This window comes from Nyctibius grandis, chromosome Z, assembly GCF_013368605.1.
Source record: "Nyctibius grandis isolate bNycGra1 chromosome Z, bNycGra1.pri, whole genome shotgun sequence".
Lineage (NCBI taxonomy): Eukaryota > Metazoa > Chordata > Aves > Nyctibiiformes > Nyctibiidae > Nyctibius > Nyctibius grandis.
In genome coordinates this window covers 81,297,193-81,318,122 of record NC_090695.1, presented here as the reverse complement: position 1 = coordinate 81,318,122, position 20,930 = coordinate 81,297,193, and the positions used below count along the sequence as shown (strand labels likewise).

At 38.2% G+C, this 20,930-nt stretch overlaps 1 protein-coding gene across 10 annotated transcripts in view; it reads right to left on the bottom strand.

Moving 5' to 3' along the window:
* The window catches only part of MEF2C (myocyte enhancer factor 2C), a 140,477-nt gene that overhangs the window by 22,846 nt on the left and 96,701 nt on the right, over positions 1 to 20,930 (bottom strand). For 7 of the 10 annotated variants that reach the window (XM_068422931.1, XM_068422929.1, XM_068422937.1 and 4 more), the window contains 3 exons: positions 15,187 to 15,330; positions 8,065 to 8,251; positions 6,852 to 6,899 (listed from right to left, as the gene is read on the bottom strand). In XM_068422931.1, the coding sequence (XP_068279032.1) occupies positions 6,852 to 6,899; positions 8,065 to 8,251; positions 15,187 to 15,330 (379 nt within the window). Of the gene's footprint in view, positions 1 to 6,851; positions 6,900 to 8,064; positions 8,252 to 14,987; positions 15,126 to 15,186; positions 15,331 to 20,930 lie in introns of all 10 variants that reach the window. The other 3 variants (XM_068422935.1, XM_068422938.1, XM_068422939.1) reach the window with 2 other exon arrangements.

Here is a 20,930-nt window from a genome sequence, read left to right as displayed (position 1 = left end):
TGGTGCTCGTCTGAAATTTAGCTTGCGTAACAGCTTCTCCAAAAATCTTGCAGTAATGGGCATAGGCCTGATCTCTTACGTGTGCAGGATGCACAAATCATATCTGGCCCTCACCTGTCTGAGATAACCCCCTCTCCAAAACATGTTTTCAGGACTTAGCTGGCCTCTTACAAGTTAACTCTTACTCCAGTAAAGAAATTAAATAATGCGTAATAGGAGCATGCATCTTCCTTCACCTTCTATGCTAGCTCAAAAGATGCTCCATTCTAGTCCTGTTCATGCAAAAAACAAATGGTATTTTTTCTTTTTTTTATATGAGCTGTTCTAGAGTCATAAGAAAGGAAAAAAAAATTACTTGTGTCAGAGAGAGAACTATATTACTGAAAAATATAATCTTTTCTGAAGATACATAGGAGAAAGATATAAGCCTGTGAAGAGTAGAGGACTTACCTCTCCTCCTGACTGCCTGAGTGAGAGCCTTTGACAAACCATCTGCTTGCATCAAATTATTTGCTGATGACAAAGAATTTCCTTTTTTTTGGGTGTTTGAAATCAATTATCACGTAAAAATGCTTTTTTAATGAAAAATATTTCAAGACAAGAAGTAATTCCAATTATAAACCAAACACATTATTTGAAAATATACTTTCTTGCTTCCCCAAAGAAATTTTAGAATTAACTGTTAACATTTTTTTTTCATAAACATATAGCTAAAGTTAAATTGTTGATTTTTGTTAAATGTACAATGATTGCAAAATGAAGAATGCATAATTTAAAATTCAGTGTCAGGAAAGTTTCAGGACTACATATATTAAATAGAAATTTTTAACTTACCAGTGTTATTAGAACAGACATGCACACAAAAGGGAAGTGTTTTGCACGTAGATAATACTACTCAGATTTATTTTGAAATTTAAGCATATGCCAGGAAAAGGTCAGTAAGTAACCCATCCCTGTCTGCTCTGGCTTTTATTTCTGGGAGACTGTTCCAACTGTTACCAAAGGCAAAATCAGCTTGCAAGAGATTTGGAAAACAAATGGAATTTATGGATTGAACATCTTAATTGGGGAATCACGTTAAAAGTTAAAGGGCAGGGGTCACAGTAACTTAATGCTGCCAGGAGCTTCCACGTGTGGCTGCAGTCCCAGCTTCAAGAGGTTAAAAGCCTTTCTTGCTTTCTTTCTCAGAGCGAAGTCATTGCTGCATTCCAGATCCAGGAGGCATCAACTATCTCTTTCAGGACACAGGATAGGCATGAAATCCAGATGTTTGCTAATTTGCTAATTTGCAATGCCTTCTTATATTTTCTGAATTTGAACAAGGATTGCACTGTGCAACAGAAGACAGTGTGGTGTCTTAAGGAGCAAGAATGCACAGACAAAAAAACCCAGTGAAATCTCTGTCTCACTCAAGTATAGCATGAAATTCCCCCAGACTGCACTAGGAAAAGGATTTTATCTAAAGAATCCAAATTATTCTTGAGAAACATTTGAAACTGCTTGTCATAAAGGAAAAGAAGTCAATCATGCTTGTCTTTAAAATCCCACTTACAAAGAACCACAGTTTGTATGACTCACTTAATTGTTCATTACATGTGAACTTAGAGCTTTCTCCCTTTCAATCCTTTCAAGCTGTCTTTTAATAAATACAAATATTGAGACACTGTTGATTAGAGGGATGATGAGACAGAGAATAACTAAATAAATTACTAAATTAACACTTACCCTACTGATGGAAACCTAATAAAGGCCAAATTTTCACATATTTTCATTGACATCTACTCAGAATGAGCTTACATGGATCTCTTCATTGGTAAGAGGTCACATGAGTTAGCTGAAAATAGATGCATTGAGCCTTTGCAAGATTTTTTTGGTTTTTACATGGACAGCAGCATCTATCCTTTCAACCTTATTCTCAAAGTTTCACTGATGTGATTTTTACCTGTATGAAAAGAGTCTGAATAAGCTGTATAAAATAGTTCAGTTCCTTCAGGCAGAGACAGGACTTAATTTTGGCAAGGCCTATGTTGACTGCCTACACAGATATGAAATTCAGGTACTGTTACATAGACTGTTTCCTTCATACTGTGTATTAAAGCTGTCAAACAAGTTCTAGTGTTCTTCCTGCTTTATCACAAATCTCCAACTTGTAGGTACTTCCCTTAAAACACTGAAAAAAAAAAAGTATATATCCTCCTTATATGGAGCAAAGCTTGGAAAAGGAACACTTAATGGCATAATATGAGTTGAAAAAGAGAAAAGGAGAGCTGTTATGTTTTTCATTCCTTATCCCCCTCCATGGTTTTAAGCCAAACTGCCAATTCATGAATTCTTATTGTTTGTATTTAGTACTATTGCATCATGAATTCTGTTATGAATGACTGCACATTCTTTCTTTTGGACTGTAAACTTCCTTGGACGGGAACTATTGTTTACTATACTTTTGTACTGCATCTTGCCCAATCTTTGGATCAGAGGTCTGTGGGCGACTGCATTCATCCAGCAATAAGGGAAGGGCAATGACTTACCATACTCTCCCTGGCCAACCCAGTCCTAACAGGTTGCCCATAAACCGTGGTCTGGGAATCATTGTTCTAAGCTCACTTGTTTATTTAACATATTCCACACTTGTAGCCTAAGAATTATCTTCTTTTGACTATGCCAAGCACGGTTTTAGGGCATAGTGGAGAATATTTATGTAACCTTTTAATTCTTATTTTTTTTTATATTTAGTATTAGTCTGCTTATTTATTTTTATAGTTTCAGAAAATACTAATGCAACTAGGTGCCTTTGAAATCCTTGCTTATTTTTGGTACTGCTTGTAGGTTTATTTGGGCAGATTGCTTCTTTTTAGTAAATCACTCTTTTTTGAGAAGATACAATCCAGATTGCCTCTACCCTGAGGGCTTATAAATTAAAACCCCCTACTATTACATATATTCCCATGTGGCTTGAAATACCAGTAGAAAATATAATACATTCATCCACAGTCAGTACATGACCAAGAAAAGAAAAAGGAGCAGGAAAGCACTAGTAAATTATGATATTGGCTGGAAGATCCAGGACCTCAGCCCTCAGAAGATGAGAAGGCAACTGTTAGCTTGTGGTTAATTTCCAGAAGGAAATGACTAGCTGCTGATTTATACGTAAATATGGGATTCAGTTATTAAAAAGACATGGGATGAATTTTTCAAAATGCACTACTGATCTTTTCAGTTTCTAATGATTTTAAAGAACAGGTTTAAAGGTAGTTTGAGGATGCTCGATTTAAAGAGAACAAGCACAGTCCCTCTGACAGCGTTTGTAGAATCCCAAGTACTTTTGAATAACTCGCTCCTTTAGTTTAATACTAATGTCAAGATGGAGGCCGTACAGAAATCAAATAATGAAACAAACAAATTACAGGAAGTGAATAAACAGTTAAAGCAAGTGTATTTTTTATTATACCCATCTTGCATTTAAAACTTTAGATCGAATTTTTCCTTTGATTTTATTATTTACAGTGGTTTAAAACGTAAAGAAATTCTGTTGATTTAGATGGGCTTATTCCATTCAAAAGAAAACTTAATTATAAAACACAAAATGTCATAATCTGAAAACCATATAAAAAATGAAAAACATAACTCAACCTAAAAATATAACTCAGCTAGAAAAATCAAAAGTTTAAAGTACAGATGCAAAGAAAGAAGCCTCCCAATACTGTTGTATTTTGATTTTAAAATGATTGAAATATTTTTTGAGTTTTAACCTTTTATCAGGCTTTCAACATAAATATGAGCCACTGAACAAAAACTGAGTTCAGATAATTCACAGTAGTAAAACTTCATAGACATTATTTATTTCTGGTCAAGTTACTGTGAAGTGGTTTTGTTAAAGACTACACTCCCTAAAAATTAAAAGAACTTCACATAGTCTATTATGTAAACAGGTTACATGTCACTTAGTCTTCATATTAGTTATGGGGTAAGCTAGAATGGTTTTAGAACATACCAGTTTGGGTCCAAAAAGTTCTTGTTCTATCTTTCAATCAAAAACCTCTGGTTTGAGAGAATAGTGCCAAAGACATTGCTGTATTTATAATTTAGCAACTATACCAAATGTGAAGTTCACTCCAATTTTGTTGGCAGCTGCTGCTATCACATGACAGAAACTATTCAATCAGTGTTTGGCTAAGAACAAATTTACTTTAACAAACCTGAGATAACCTTGGTTTAACTTAAAAATACCACTGATGGTATTTAGTTGCGGAGGATAATAAAGAAGCAGTCAGCTTTTTAAAGTTCTATTTATGTCTTGGGTTGACTCCCAAGGTAAATTGTGGATGATTTCAGAGTTATTACTTGAAATAATCCAAACCAACAAAATAATGTACTTCTCAAAACACACACTTAACTAATCTTTTTCCATTTCTGATACTGCAGTTATAATGCAATTTGTTATAATGTAGTTTGTTAAAGCAGTGCAGAAACTGAGGCCTGGCATTAGTAATCAAAAGTAGTTTCATTTTATACTGGCAGAAATGAAACTCTTTAGACTCTTCTTGGAGTATGTTATTTTGAATACATGCTATTTTTGGACACTGCAGAAAAATGCAAATTCATAATGTTCTAATTTGGCCAGAAATATGAACCCCAACAGATTAAACCACATGATCATGCTACCAGCTTCTAAGATGCCAAATAGAAGAAAACACAGAGGTCTCTGTTTCTTGTGAAGAATGATGAACAAGGGGAACATTTGATGTTTATTCTTCCGCACCCTAAAGAAAGAGGACTGTCCAAAATAGTGCCATTGTGGAATTCTGCAACCAAGAAAGAGGATTCAACCTTATAGTGACCTTTTAATCTTCCTTCAGCCCTGTATCAAATTCTTCCAACTGCTCTCCATTTAAGAGATTTAGAAAACACTTCTTTAATGGTGTTTAAAGCTCTTATTGCCAGATAAAGAACAAAGACTATTCATACCATTAAATATTTATGATGCATTCCTAGCAATGCCCCTCATATATATGCCCCTCAAATCAATTGCTTACTCCAAAGTTACATTGCTTGAGAGCTTAATGCATAACACAGTGCACAGGAAATACAAATTCTTAATTTGTGAGTAAATAATCAAGCTATCCCTCTTCCTATGCTTATATATGCTTTTAATATATTTCCAAGAAAAAAAAATGTATGTCAAAAGAAGATGAATTTTCAACTGGCATATTGATATACAGATTTTATTAAGCATAAGGATTATTAAAGCCGAATGCATGTGTAGATGAACTTTTATTTTAGTATGTGCCCCTTTCAAAAGAAAACATTGCCTACTTCACTAATTGCTTTCCAGCGTCTTTTTAAAGGAACAGGGAAACCAGCAACGAGACAATGACATTTCCTAACAAGCCAGAAGAGGGAGCCCCTTAATAGGGCAATCGATTTCCCATCCGAGTCCCTCCACTGCCGCTCCTGAAGTTTCTACTATACATGAGGTTGAAGTGAGATGAAATGCCAACATCGCCAGAATGAATCTTTCTTTAGCTGTGTTTCGTAGGCGAACAAAAGATAATTAACAAAACTGTAATTTTCTATCATGCTTTCTTCTCTTTAGAGAACAAAGGAGGCTAATAGCTAAGTTCCCGTGGTCTGCCTTCCCTACTCCTAAATTAATACAGAATGACCCCTCAAAGCTTCAGCGTTTAAAGTGCCTTTCTGATACAATGCTGTGCAGTTTCAATTTTACTACAAACGCATCACACAAACATCTGTGACTCATCTATGCGTGAAGATAAAAAGGGGGTGGTCTAACGCAGGCTGAGAAGAGCCAAGAAAGAAAAGATCACTATATGCAGAATTTCTTTATAAGTAATTTTATGAGACAACGTCAGAATCGGCATATATATCAGCCTTGGTTTATAGTGCATAAAACGGATCTTCCAACTATTTTACCACACAGTTCTTTCTGAGAGCAGTTAACCCAGTAAAATTGGATGTGCTCCATGTTTTACCACTCAGCTTATTTTCTTCGAACATATGTGTTTACTTCTCAAACTGAAACAGTAATCTTGCCATTGTCTTTTGTAATCCGTATTTGTAATAATGCAACATTGCTGACATTGCTAACAAACCACTGAGTCCACTGAGCAAAGGGGACTACTCTGACAACATTGCTTTGATAACATGGACCTTAGCAAGTACAGCTCTTATTAGTTCTATGGGAGCAGGACTAAAGGGGCTAATCGTTTTCTCTGCATGGGTATTTTGAAAATCCTTTCCCTCTTGTGCACCAAAGCACTTAAGCAAATACATAAAACTAAGCTTAAGTTAATTACTGATTATTTAAGTAAGTGCTAACAGATTTTGCTGACTAGCAATGGTCTTAGAGGAGGGGCTTGAAATCAAATCTGTGCTCAGTAGATGGAAGTCTAATGAGTGACTCAATATTGAAATCCTTACTGAAGCTTGAACTCATAAAACGAAACCCCAGTCCCACTAAAGTCAATGGAAAAACTCCCTGTGACTTAAAAAGCATCAGGGTTTCTGACACTGGCCTCAGAGGAGTTTTGCCTGAACAGGGCTATGCAATGGACCCAGAAGTTTTCATAGAAAGGCTAACGTGAAGAAAAGCAGACATTTCTATCTTCGGAATTTGTTGAGGTGCAAGATTTTTGACATTGCTGAAAACAAGCCTCTTCCTACTAAGAAGAGAAGCACAAACATCAACTCCCCAACCCCCAGCTGGGGGAAATAAACCGACGCCGATCACTTTCTAATATCCCACCTCCAATATGGAGCTATTTTAGGACTCAGCCTTTGAAGGAAGCCCTTTGTTCACTTAGAAAAATAAATACAAATTCTTTTCTCTTTACCTGCACTGGTGCCTGCACCGGTTGTGAGGTCCCCACCCATCAGGCCACCTAGGGGGTTGAAATGAAATACTACAAATGAGCACGGTAAGTTATAACAGGCAAACATTCAAAACATTTTCTCTGACTTCAAACGGCCTGCTCCAGTACCCACCACTGTTTTCCTCTGACTTCAACAGGCATTGGATCAGACCCATAGCCATAAAATTGTAATGTTTAATGCTACCCATACGAGACATTTGCCTTTCAAGGAGAAACAAAATACGTAGCGCACGATATTTCATTATTTTATTTTCATACTTCCACAGCATATGAAAAATCAATTACATTTGAAAGTTATGTATAGCAGTCCTTCATTTGAAAACTATCTTTAGTTCGCTATTAGCTGGAAGAGCAAAGGCTTCCACATAGGATTGGGAGGAACAGACTGAAAGTTCCTGGACAAGAACGTAACTCAGAAGCCGTAACACATACTTACATAGCTTTTAATTTTAATTTCATCAGCCTTTCACAGACATTCACTCTAAGGATTTTTAAAACTTCTCTTTGCACTTGGGGACCTCAAATGGTTCTTTGAACCTGCTATACTTAAGGATCTTGATGTTGCTTCAGCCAGACAGATTGAATGAACTTAATCTCCATTTATCCTATTCAAAGGTGAGCCCTCATCATCACCAGAGCAAAGCACAGCCTCTTGCTACAGAAGGCACTCAAGGACAGAGCTCAACTAACATTTGACCATCAAGGCACTTGTGAATGCATAAATAATAATAAATTCTGCATTTAGCCTCCAGACTGATGATTTAAGTAACGAGTGTCCGATTTTACTTGCTTCAACTTGTTTGCACTGGTTACATTTTCTACCCTGCCCCTTTGAGCTTTATGGTATAGTGAGCTCTTGCATGAATCAAGTAGACAAGCTGCCTTTTTATGAAACAGCAAATTGTCTGCCCTTTTATCCTTTATTGATTTCCTTTAATCTTAGTCAATATTCAGCTTTTTCTAAAACTTTTTTTTTTTCATTTTCTAAATTGGGAATAGAAACCCCTTTGGCTCTTCTTTTGATTTTTCAGCACGCCAATTTTGGGCAAACTGTTAGGACTGGTAAAAAACAGAGTTCTTGTTTCTCAGAGTACAGTTTAAAGTGACCTAAGGCAGGCAGACACAAGCAGTTGATAAAAGAGCATTTAAAGGGGTGGGATGGAACAGAGCCTACCTGTGTTACCTGCACTCGGAGGCCGATGTGTCACGCCAGGAGACATGCTATTTCTTTGCAAAGAAGGATGAGCCAGCGGCAAAAGGTTGGGGTTTCCCAGGGAGCTGACTGGGTTACTGTATACCAAACTGTTGTGGTTGGACACTGGGATAGAAACTGGCATCTCAAAGTTTGGTGGTGGAACAGCCTGTACAAGCGAAAAAGGGAAACAAAGACGAGAATAGTACAGAAGCACAACAGCCTTCAAGTACAGTTACTCTATATTTAGTTCAAATATTTTGTAGTTGGTGGTTAAAATATTTACGCTCGCTCCCCTCTCTCCAAGAGTCAAGAGAAGAGTTTCAAAAGAGTTACCAAGGCTTTCAAATATGATTTTTCAAATCATGATTCCATCTTCATTTAATGCAGCTTGCACATTTACTTTGTAAGAACTGGAAAGATTTTTTTCTTTTTTTTTTTTTTTGTTTAAAACAAACCCCTGCTTTGTGAAGCTTAACTTTCTTTTTCTTTCATTCCATGAAGTCATAATTGTTCACTTGTGATATCTTAATCTAGTGTCACAGATGACTGTGAGATCAAAGGTACATGATTATGATGACTTCATCATAAAAATTAGAAAGGGTGGAATGCAAAAGGGAAAGCTTTAATTTCAGCTTATGTTGCTTTAGCAACTAAAATGATCCCAAACCACGTTAAAGGCACAAACACAGTAAATTACTTTTTTTTAAAGTTCCTGTCTTAGCTTGGAGGGGCTTAAAAGAAACAAAGTTCTACTCAGGGACAAGTAGCAAATACAAGAACTTTAGATACACACCAGTCCTTGGGTTCTTTGCGGGTTTTGGGGTTTTTTGTTTTTTTGTTGTGTTTTTTTTTTTTTGCGGGGGGGTGATGCTGAGTGAAGCCTTTTCAATATACTGTTCTCATACTTTAAGGCAGGATCCTCTCCCGAGCCACTTTCCTTTGCAAGAACCCCTTTCAAAAAAGAACCAAATTATGGACCACTCTGACAGAGGGTGTGAGGAGATGTAGTACCTGATTCTCATTATGCTCTTAGAAAGCCCAACTCAGGTTTTCTTGGTTGGTTGGTGGGTTTGTTCATTGGGGCTTTCTTGGGTGCACTTGCCTGAATTTCTTTAAAATTTATGACTCTGGTGGCATTCAAATACATTAGAACTCCATATCTAATTTAATTGTTTTAAAAATAATTAATTTATTGCCTTTGTGAACAGAAAGAAAATTTTTTGAGAACTACCTGACAGCATTTTAAATATTCAAATACTTGAATGCAAACGAAGTACCCCTTAATTTGACATTTAAAAATCTTATAAGCTTCAAGAGTCTAAATCCATCAAAAATTCTTTAAGCCAGTGCTGTAACGTCTTCACAGGGAGGAAATCACAGATTTTGATTTTGTTTTTGGCAGCTGATAGTACTGGTAAGTCTTAAAGGACCTAGAGGGAGTATGTTGAGAGTCAGACACATAATCTGCTGTGTCAGGCAACAGAGGCACCCTGACCTTGTGCCACCCACACGTCTCTTCTCTGGCTGGCCAGAGCTGTTGGCTGTGCCCTGTGTATTACAGTGCTGGCCATCAAATTACGGTTATCCCTTAAGTTTTTTTTTATGGTCCTCTCTCCTTTCTAGGGGCAGACATAATTTTGCTCTAAATATAGAGGAATCATTTTGCTTAACCACTGAAACACACAGCAAGATTTTAGTTCAGGGTATGATGTGAAGGATACATTACAGAAATGCCTCGGGACTTATTTCAAGGTGTTAATTTAACTCTGAAACCGGCTGCATAGCCTGTTTTTGTGAGAGATGGCCATAGCATAACGGCTGAGATCAGGCAGGGTGCTTGAGCGGATGGACCTGCTGGCATTGCTCTCCAGCTGGGGCTGCACACTGGGACTTGCTTCCCTTTTCTGAGCAGCTGGAGTGCACCCCAAGGGACATATTTTCCATAGAGCGCATTGGTTTAAGTAGAGGTGGGAAGAGGAGGGGAGGGTCTTGGGAATCTACGTGTTCAGTGGGTAGGGAGCAAAACTACACATGCTGCTAGGTCTGCGTAGGGATCCTGAAACATACTAATGTTTGTGTCTCACAAACAGAAAAAAAGAATTTAAATGATTATGTGATGAAAAATGTAATTGCTCAAGTATGTTCTGTATTCTTTCAGGCACAACCTTTTTTTTGCCTGCAGTTGTTTTTGCAGTCGAAGTCTAGCTCACTCACTGCATGTGTGGCCTGCCTTTCAAAGGAAAATCTACAAAGTACGTAGCACAAGGAGTACCAGTGTATGTCACACTGAGGTCTAGGCTCCTTGGAAATAGGTTCACATAGCATAACCTGCCACTTTATCAGCCTGAAGGTATGTTTTGAAGCAAGATATTCTCTTCACAGGCCACAGACAGACCCATGAGGTTCCCCAATCCCATGTAAATTAGAAGTGCATGGCTGCTCCTGGAGCTTAAAGCCAGCTGCTGCTGCTAGTTTCTGCCTTTCCAAAAGGTTTTAGCCAGTGAATTCACACAAGGATAGATGGCGTAGCTCCACCCCCAGCCTGATGGGAGACATGAATAAGCCAACATGGAGTCTCTTGTTACTGCAACGTTCAGGGCTGTGGTGGAGACCTCTCTGCTGGGTGGCTTCAGCCTAGCTCAGATTGAGCATCACCCATTGGGGAGCACTTTCCACAGTGTCTTCTTCACCTCTGTCATGAGATCTGTGAAATCTGCCCTCTGAGCCTGGGTACATAGCTGATGACACCAATATTGTCTCTATTTTATCAACTTATTTTCCTAATCTCAACCTCCGTTGAGCTATCCAAACTAAAACATGGATACAAACATAAATCTGAAGGTCTTGCCAATCCTCAACAGGCTCGTCTGCTTTCAGCATTATGCTCTGTATTTCTTCCATGTACAAACCAAACCCTTCAAGGGCTGCCGTTTTCTTTTTCTAGATTAGTACAGCACAAAAGAGCTCATGTCTTGGTTGCTCTTGCAGCTGCCAGTCTCACTAGTCATCACTGAAACATACCAACATTGCTGAAACAGATACTTAGCCTTCCTTCTGTCATTTTAAAAATATTTTTTTAAACTAGTTAAGCAAATTATTTTCTTAATTTCTGTAGTAACAGTTTCATTTTCACCGTTTTACCTACTGTCTGGATATACTTACATCTATTTACAGAGTATTTCATAGGCAGTTTTATCAGGGCAAATTCAGTTTACTCTCTGCTTTGCAGCAGAATACATACTATATCTGGAATATAGTACTTTCTATTTCTTCTCCTCAGCAGTCAAAGTTGAGAGAGAGAAGTTTGTCTGGATAAGCACCGGTATTAAACAGTACGTCTCTAGCTACAGTTTTGCTCTGGTTGCCCAAATTTTGTTGCAGTCTTATATGTCTTTCACCAAGAACTGCAACCTACCGCAGATTCCCTAGTCATTCTTGGTGGTAAGTCACGGGGCATATCTATTCCATCTAGGCCTGATGGACATTAAAGCTTATGATGCACTCACGTAATATCTATATTAGTAAATTAAACTTGCCTAGGAACTGAGGCCATCTGAGGCCACAAAGCAGTCCATGTCCATACTGTTAAGCCTTCTCAACCTCAAAAACACCATGACTACATATAAATTGACAACTGGGAATCGTTCCTGGCCTGGGCTAACTACCAAACAGAGCTAAGAAATTGTCTGGGAGAGCATTATTTGTCCGGTGCCAAGAGCATGCCAGGGACTGCTCGAACAATTCAGGGCAGAGATAAGCACCTCTCGCTGCCTCGGTACGTTCTTTGCCATTTACTAATTTACTGGCATAGACGTAGCCTTACTCTAACATGTAAGCAGCTTGACACATTCTGCCTGCCTTTTCTTTTTTTCTCTATCTTTTCTCCTTTGGACACAACTGCCAAAGAGGGCAGATGGCTCACCTGAGAGGGAACCACCAGCCTACAGCACACGCCGTGCGAGATGTGCGCTCCGCAAGCTGTGATATGTTGTGCAAAGCAAAGTGCTGGGAACTCAAACCCCTCGGAAATTAGTGGGCTAAATATTCTGTGTTAAATATTGTTTTTATCCTTCCCATGTTCAACCAGGCCTTCATTTATTTAGAGACAGAGATACTTAAAGCTCCCTTCTAGTGGACTATTTCTGTCTCCTCTGCTTTCATCACTTATGAAAACTACAAATAAATGTCTAATTATTATCAGATGTTTTAGAACAATATAAATATTTATCCCCAGAAAATTATCTGAGGAAACATTATTGGCCTTAGCTGTTAGGAGAAAAAGCCAATTTTGTTTTCATTTGGCAGCAGCTTTATTCTGTTACAAGACCAGGCACAGGCATCGCATTGTTTTATATATTTTGTAAGTAGTGATTTAATCACTTGACTTGGTGACTTTCTGTTCAATATTGCTTTCTTCCCCCAAACTTTCTTGGCTACCTTTGATGATCACAAGTAAATGAATATAACTTCCCTGACTTCCCTGAAGTTGTACTGATTTTTAAGGATATTATTGTATATAATGTATTTTTTATATATATAAATATATTACATTTACAAATATGTAGTAAATATTTCCATTATCTACTAGCTTTGAGCTCCATCTTTCCCATTACATCTCGGCTTATGCCAAGTGAAGGAGCTCCTGTTGCATCAGGGGAGAACACCTACTGATTCTTCCTTTTGTGGTAAGCAGCTTGATGGAGCACACAGACCTTGAGCTCTGTGTGTGAAGTATTCAAAGAAGGGATATCCTGTCTTACATGAAAAGAAACGCTAACATTTTGCAGTTCTGTATCTCTGAAGCATCTCTGAAGTAGTTTCACAAAAAGATAATACATTGTACCTTGTAACATCCCTGCAAGGCAGGAAGTTACATTATACCCAAAATACAGCTTAGGAAACCAAGTTAATCACCAAGCTAATAGCTGAAGTAGGACTATATTTGATTAAGGTTAAATTTAATGAAAGTAACCAGAGAGAAAGTCCATTAATTTTTTGGAAAGACAAGTGTCATGTACCGTGTTTAGATTAACTGTGCTGTTTCTGATTCCTTGAATTTTCCTAGTTTTATAGAAAAGTCGATTTTCCCAAACGCTTATGGATGTAAAGAAAGTGATAGAACTCACTACCACAGGAATGAGCTTTTTTCCAAGGTTTTCTTTCATGTTTTAAGATTTCAAATAGTTATAACATGTGCTGCTTTGTTGGAACAAAAACAGGTAGCATGAGAGACATAGGATCTGAAGGACCACCCAAACACAATATTTAAGGTGGAGAAGTAGCTTGGCTAAATACTATCTGATTGAAAATTCCGTCACTTTGATTTGAACAAGCCAAAGGTCACCCTTGAAAGAGGAAAGGAATGGCAATTGGTAGGATTTTGATGTGAAAAAGGGTTAAGCATTCCAGCTTATAACAGTCACCCTAAGTGTTGCAGTCATCATTTGTCAAACTGAGTTCCACCCCGAGAAACCAAATTCATGGCTATAGCTTTAGAGGTTTTTTTTTCCTGAGAAAAACAGCTATGCAAAAGAAGCCAATAAAAAGGGAGGTTAAAAAAAAAAGGAATATATATGTATTGCTGCCTGATATTTTATATACATATTGGGCATCCTTAACCAGCCATTCCAAATACTAATTTATCAAATTTGGTGCCATTCTGGTCTCTGAGAAAATCTTTATTATTTAAATTTTTTTTTGCAAAAATATGTTTGCCATGATGTGAGAACTTCTTCAAATTTTAATTAACTTGAATGAAAATCTTTCTGCTGCGAATTAAAGGAAAGAACACTTACACTGCATGAGACAGAATCTGAGCATCCTTAAGAGGTATCCCCTGCTCAGCTATCAGATTTTGTATGCACAATTGACTAGCACTACAGAGGAGACTTTGCTCATTCTGGGTATACAGACATCCTTTTTTGGCCGCTAACCACACAACCTACGTGTGGGAATGAGAAAGGACCACATCCAAACGATCTCTTCTAGAAGAAAGCAGTTACCTATGCAAATTCAGGCGCTTCTTTGGACCCAGGCAAATCTTTGGTTTGCTACTTTCTTTTCCACACACATTTGGAAGAAGGGCCAAATATAACCTCCACATTCTTTTTGTCAGCTTTATAAATGTAATATTAAACATAAAAACAAAGTATTCTCCCCTTGTATGTCTTGTGCAAACACATGCAGAGTTATTTCTCTTAGATATCTGGCAAGGCATATGACTGATGGTTAGAAATTTTGACTTGGTTAAAACAAAATTTAGCTCATGTTAAAGCATTAAAGAAATGCTGATGAGGTCAAAGCAAATTCTCTGATAAAGCTGTAAAATCACCCCAACACACAAACATGTCTGAATCCTACCATTAGGCTCTCATGCAGTCTGTTTCTCTGCAGCGAGCAAGTAGCTGTAACCCTTCAGTGCTGCAACTGAGTTTAGCAGAGACACTTGAGAACTGAAGTGACACGCACAGAACGCACTAATTACTATATATAAAGGAATTTCAGTTCTACATCGTTTTTTCTATATCACCACAGAAAGTATTCTGTGGCTTTGTTAGCCTGTCCACAAAGAAAGATTTCCATTATTATTTTTTAGATATAATTTGGGCGAGTGGTGTGTGGTAAAACAGTTCTGTAAATCAAGTGAATATAATGTATACATGTATATTTCACTTCCTTCTGTAGCTTTCACCTATAGTAGGCTTTGTCTGTGTGCCAGAGCTAGAGACTTGGAAGAAAAATATGTCGTGTGAAACTTTCTGACCACAGTGTTTAATTATACATTGGGCTATTAAAGCCTGTTTCCAGCTGAAATGTTTTCCTTAAGAAGCCAGAACTGAAAGGGTTATGGTTTGTTACTGCAGCAGTTATCAGCAGACAGCCATCTAACCTTTGGTACTTACAGGTATTTTATGGCTCTTGATCATATTATCAAATTCTTCATTAATTTTTTTGTATTTTTCTTCAGTGCGTGGGGTGAGAGCGTAAGAGGAGTCAGGATCGGGGCTTTCACAACCTTTGTTTTCTTTCTTGTTCAATGCCTGCCAGGTTCAGAGAAATATCAGAAAGTAAAAAAAATGAAAGGGAGCTCAGAGTACTTACACATAATCTTTGCCTGCTGATCATTAGATCAATATCTTCATTAATTTTTCTGTACTTGTCCTCGGACTCAGGGCTGTGACCTACTGAATCGTCTGCATCGGGGTCTGGACTGTCACAGCCATTAAGTCCTTTCTTTCTCAACGTCTGAAATAAATAATTTGGAAAGTTCAATCCTTGACACAGGCTGCAAGAAAGACTCAGCAGTGTTACAGTTACACAAACTGCCCAGCAGTGGAAGGTTTTACATTACGCTTGAGGGAAAGAAAGCGACTAGAGATCCACCACACTGATGCTGTAGTTTTTACTATTATTACGAGCGGCAAGAGAGGGCCATACAGACCTCTTTCTTTTGCAACTGGAATCAGTCAATAAAGAATGAAGCTGGCAATCCGGCAAAGTGCCTGTGCTAGTACGCCCCCTCCCACCACATCCGATAGCATTAAGGGGTTAAGATACCCACCCAGAATGCGATTTATTTTACCATGTTTATCCATTTGAAACAAATGAACATTAAAAGCAAAGGACGCGTACTGTTTACAGTGGAATACCCTGGTGTTTTCATTTTCTCTAAAGAAAGATACAGGCGGAAGAAATGAAAAAAAAAACCTGCAACAAATTTAGGCATTCATCTTCTTCACAGAAGAAGAAGAAGGAGCAGTACCTAAATTGAATTTGTCCTTTGAATTGGATGTAAGGGATAACATTAGCAATGCCCTGCCATTCCTAAGTGTATGCTTTGATAGGACAAGGGGGAGGACAGAGTTGCTAATGCGGCTTTGAAATACCGATTAAGAGCTTCTAGACACGGTGTTTACTTTTTATTGACTCCAGTTACAGTGCTACAAATGCACAGTGCTGAAGCTTAATGTACAGGAAAAAGCACTGCTAAAACAGATGCTTAGTGAAAAGTCAAAACAGATGAATTTCAGGTTCAGCAGCTCAAATCAAGCCCCACAACCATGATCATCGTCACGAAGATAAATAGCGGAGATAAAAAAGCTTAAAACCAGGATGAAATCAGTAGCTAACAACTCAGAGTGGTCGCCTGGCCTCAGATAGGTTTTAACTGATCTGCCTTGACAGATCACCAAAGAACAGTCATGGGCTTCATTAAGGTAAACCAATATGAGACGCAAGCCTTTGTGGATTCCCCAAGTACAAGCAATAGTACACAAAGTCAGTTATTTGTAAGATTTCTCCAATTTAGCTTCAAGAATGTCTCAGTGAAAAACTCTTCAAAGAGTCCATTTGGCTCTCTACAAACTTTATTAGACAGCTTGCAGTTATCTGAGTTGAAACCTGGCTAAGCAATCTCAGTTATAACATACAGATCACATCGCACTCTCATGTTAATGAGTGCTATGCTCCTGCTGTGCATTAGTGTGGGATGCTCTAACTGGTTTCTTTTTGCCTTCTCAGAACGGCTGCCTCTTATCTGAACTTTTTGTTCCTTTTGGAAAAGTACATTTCCTAATTATTTTCTTTATGGCAATGCCCAGTTTGCCACCGTTAAAGCCCTCAAGTATTATAATGTTATACCTTGTTTCTGTACTCTTGTATTTATTTATTAAAAATTAGACTTCATTTTCTGCATTTTACCTGAGACTTAAGAACAGAGCCCTCTTATTCCGGCAAAAGCCATAAAGCTGCCCTCCTTGGGGAGACACACCCCCTGAACATCACGTTTTCATCTAGTCAGCAAAGTGATGGTGATCTGCCCTAAGAGATGTCAGCCTTCCAGACTCATGTTGTGGACCTCTGAAACAGACACAGGCAACTGTGGAAGGCTGGCTCAATGTAGGTCTTTCTTTTCAAACTTCGTATCTATACAGACTTCATGTCTAATCCCATGAGCTAGTCCTGACACATGGACAAAGTTATAAATCCATTGGAATAAAATTTTAAGAAGCTAAGGCAACCTGAATGATTCTCTACACATTTCCACTCCCTCTTATCTCTCTTTTATCTTTTAATGTTAACTAGCAGAACAGACATAGTCACGTATGATTTCTACTGCTACTAGCTTGACACAAGCCAATTACAAAGAGGGCTTTTGCAATCAGCTGTTCTTTGACAGATTTAATAGATATAATATGATATATTAAAAGTGAAACTTCTCTTTTACATCTGAATAACTAATCTCAACTAACGCTGTTCTCTTCCTATAAATACAAAACAGTTGTCCTCTGAATACATAAAATATTCTGTTTTCAAGATCCATTGGATCAAGCTGTCCAGACATGAAACACAGATCAGCACTCTTGGGACCTTTTCTTGGGCACATCTGAATCACTGGTGGAGTCCTGCTGATTCACATGGAGTCTCTGAGGAATGATGCTGTTGTGAGCTGGACTGGATGGCACCATCCACTCCAAGCTTTGAGATGACAGTCCAGCTCCTCTATTTACAAATGGCAATGACCTCTTCTTTTTTTCCCAGATGTCAACACAACTGCAACTGAATGGGCATAGGCGAGGAAAGGAGGCTGCACAATCATTATCCTACCAGACAACCCAGATGAAGAGCAATATGAAGAGACAAGAGGGACAACATTTTGCAGCTTCTTTGAACTTTTCTTCTACCATCATTCCCAAATCCTAGTGTGCTGTGTTCAAAAGACTGTGTCTGGGTGAAAGCACCTTGTCCTCAGCACACTCGCAATGCCCTAAAGCTCTGTGACTGTCTGCTTAGCACCACCAATCCAGTGTGTTTGGCTGGTACCTTGGCTGACATGGCTAATCCAGCTCACTAATGTAGTGCACTTCTTCCCCGCTCCATCCCCTCCGGCCTCAAAAAAAAAAGAAAAAAAAGAACACGCTTCAATGAGTTGGGGCAAGGTTAAGCCACAGAAGTTTCCACAAGTGTGCTGCAGTCAGAGGCACAGCTCCTAGCTTTGTGAGTGCTGGAACTAATGCCTGATCCCCTGTGAATTGCATTTTGGGGTAAAGTGCAACATCCAGAGAAGCTTTCCTGTGGCTGGGCCTCTCGGGGCTTCTCTTGCCCCCTACCCATCCTTCTGCTGATCCTTTGTTGCTTCTCTGTGTAAGAACTCATGCTGCAACACTGCCTTCAGCTGGGAGTCCTTCTGGGAGTAATTTCTGGTTCTCTTTTTCTGCACAAGAACATATAATTTTCATGAAACTTGCTGGAATTTCATTGTCTGCGAGACCCCTCCCTTTGCACCAGATTTGCTTGGCACTGAATAAAAATGAAAGAGTTATATGGGAAAAGACAGAAGAACAGCCTGATAGACTGCACAGGCACATGAACACACACACTCACATACACAGTCCTCCTCTGCAGAGGAGAGCAGGCTGAAAGTGACATACTTATCCTCTGTCCTAAGGTACTGAGTGGTATTCAGGACAAATATAATGATCCTGAGCATCTTAGCATTATCTCTGGCTTCTCAACACGCACGCTACGGTTTTGTCTGTTCTACTGCCTTGTTTGCTACTTTACTCTCCTCCTCATCATTACCCACCACATTATACCTCTCATAAAGGTCCTTCATTGTTGTGCTTCAACACATCTGATACCTGTTGGTAGAGCACAACGAAAAGTGGCACTGACCAATACCTAACTGATCCATTCTTATTCACAAGCTCTCTGGACTCCGTGTCAATTTATCCGCTTCTCCTCTGCTCTGTGTCACCTCTTGAAAGCAGAGGCTGATTCTGGACATCAGACAAAACTGGAGTCATTAAGAAGACCAACTGGGTTTCAGCAGGCTAGAGTCTTTGACCCAGTCTTGCAGTGATTTAGAAACCATTTTTCTAACCATGTTAAGCTGTCATAGCCTCTTGCAAACCCTGGAAAACAGCCAGACCTATCGCATCCTCCTAGAGATTAGCTAGTTTCCAAAGATTTAATGACTATTCAGGGAATTTTTAAGAGGATAAAATTACACAATTGTATAGTGCATTGCATTTTACAGAACCCCAAGCCAGATTTCAGTTATTTTTAAAGAAAATAAGCCATTTTTGAACTACGGAAGCTTTACTTCTTCCAAGCAATTAAACAAGTAATTATATTGGACTCCAATAACCTAAAATCAGCCAAGGCATTTGAAAAACAAAATGGTTAAAGGAAAACAACCTTTAGCTGAAATCTCATATGCCAGCAATTTAGCCTAAATCCTGCTCTATAAATCTCAGAGGAGAAGTGCTGACTTAGTGACATACTGGCTGCTGTTAAATGAAGTATAAACAACTATTTACTTTCATTTCATGCAAAATTTATCATCACTACAAAAGCACAAAAGAAAATATGGCACTACCAGCCAGGTCTGATTTTATCAAGGCAGTGGAAATCATTGCAATTTGAAGGCTTTTGAGGAGGAAAAGCCTTTCATTTTCCTAATCCTGTCTCTGTTTCTGCAGTATTATTCTCTTCTTTTAGCATTTCTTCAACAGGAAGAGTGGAGAAGGTCGGAAGCTCAATTTTTTTTTCATCCTATCCTTTATTTTGCTCATCTTATAAAGGGGTATCTCTTTTCTTCTTAGTAGGTTCATCTGCCGTGGAGCTGCTCCCCACTAGGGCTTGAGAAGCCTCAGATACTTGGGCTTAGCAATGCTCATAGTATACCTGTCAAATTAAAAAGACCAGGTCGGTTGATAAGTTCCCCAAAAGGTTCAGACCAACCCACTTTGTCTGTTCCATTTCAATATCCTCTGCAACAAAGAGCTAACTATTGCAAGGTTAATAACTATCTTCATTTGTGTACTGAAAAGTGCGATCTCGCTGGCTCTTCATCTGTAATCAAAATTCACAGTATGGAAAAATTCAGAATGACAGGTCTACTCCTACAGATTCCCGTATTTGTTATGCTGACCAGAAGCCACCACAATGATCTCTAACTGATAACCCCACTATCGACCATGACAATCCACAGAGTTGTAATTTGGTAAATTATATTCCACTGTCAGAAGACAAAAACCACAAGTGTCCTCCATTTTCCACTATCACTTTCTTTCCTGTATCTGGATGGGATAAATCTTTTAGCCACAAATGAAAAATGGTTTGGTCTCTTGTTTACTCGCTGGAGCCACATATCTATGTGGCAAGGCAGACAATAGCCAATTACAAAGGAATGATATGCTATTGTGTTCAACTGCTTTATTATTTATAGCCATTCCAAAAAACCCAGCCAAATTTATGAAGGCCCCCCCAAAAAAGCAGAAAATATTTAAATCATAGGCCTGATTAATTTAAGCCTCAGTTTGCTTTCTGTGCAACAGAAACATTAAAGTTAGAAAGTGTTGAGTGAAGACAACTTTCACTCCCTTCTCTTGCACAGTTATATAATGATGAAATTTTATGATGAAATTGCATGATACAATGTATGGTGCAATCAAGTAATGAAAGGTTCTAGTGAAATGAAAAACACAAAGAGGAAGAGATAGGTTGCTATGGGAACCGTCCATCTGAATTCCCTGACTTCCGTGTAACTAAAATCTCAAATTTTATGTTCCATTAATGCAGAATTCTTAGATTTTTACATTTAATAATGAACATAAACTAGTATGCTGGTACTAATGTACTTTAATTGCATGTTTAGGAGAATCAGATAAAACATTATTATACTTACTGTTATCTAACAAGCTCCAGACAAAAAAAAATGTATACGAGTAACACAGAAAAATGGAACATTTCTTACCTCTTTTGTATAAATCATAAAACGTTTTTGTGGTTTATACTCTTTTTGAAATAAGCTACAGGGCTTATACAATAGCTGAACTTCT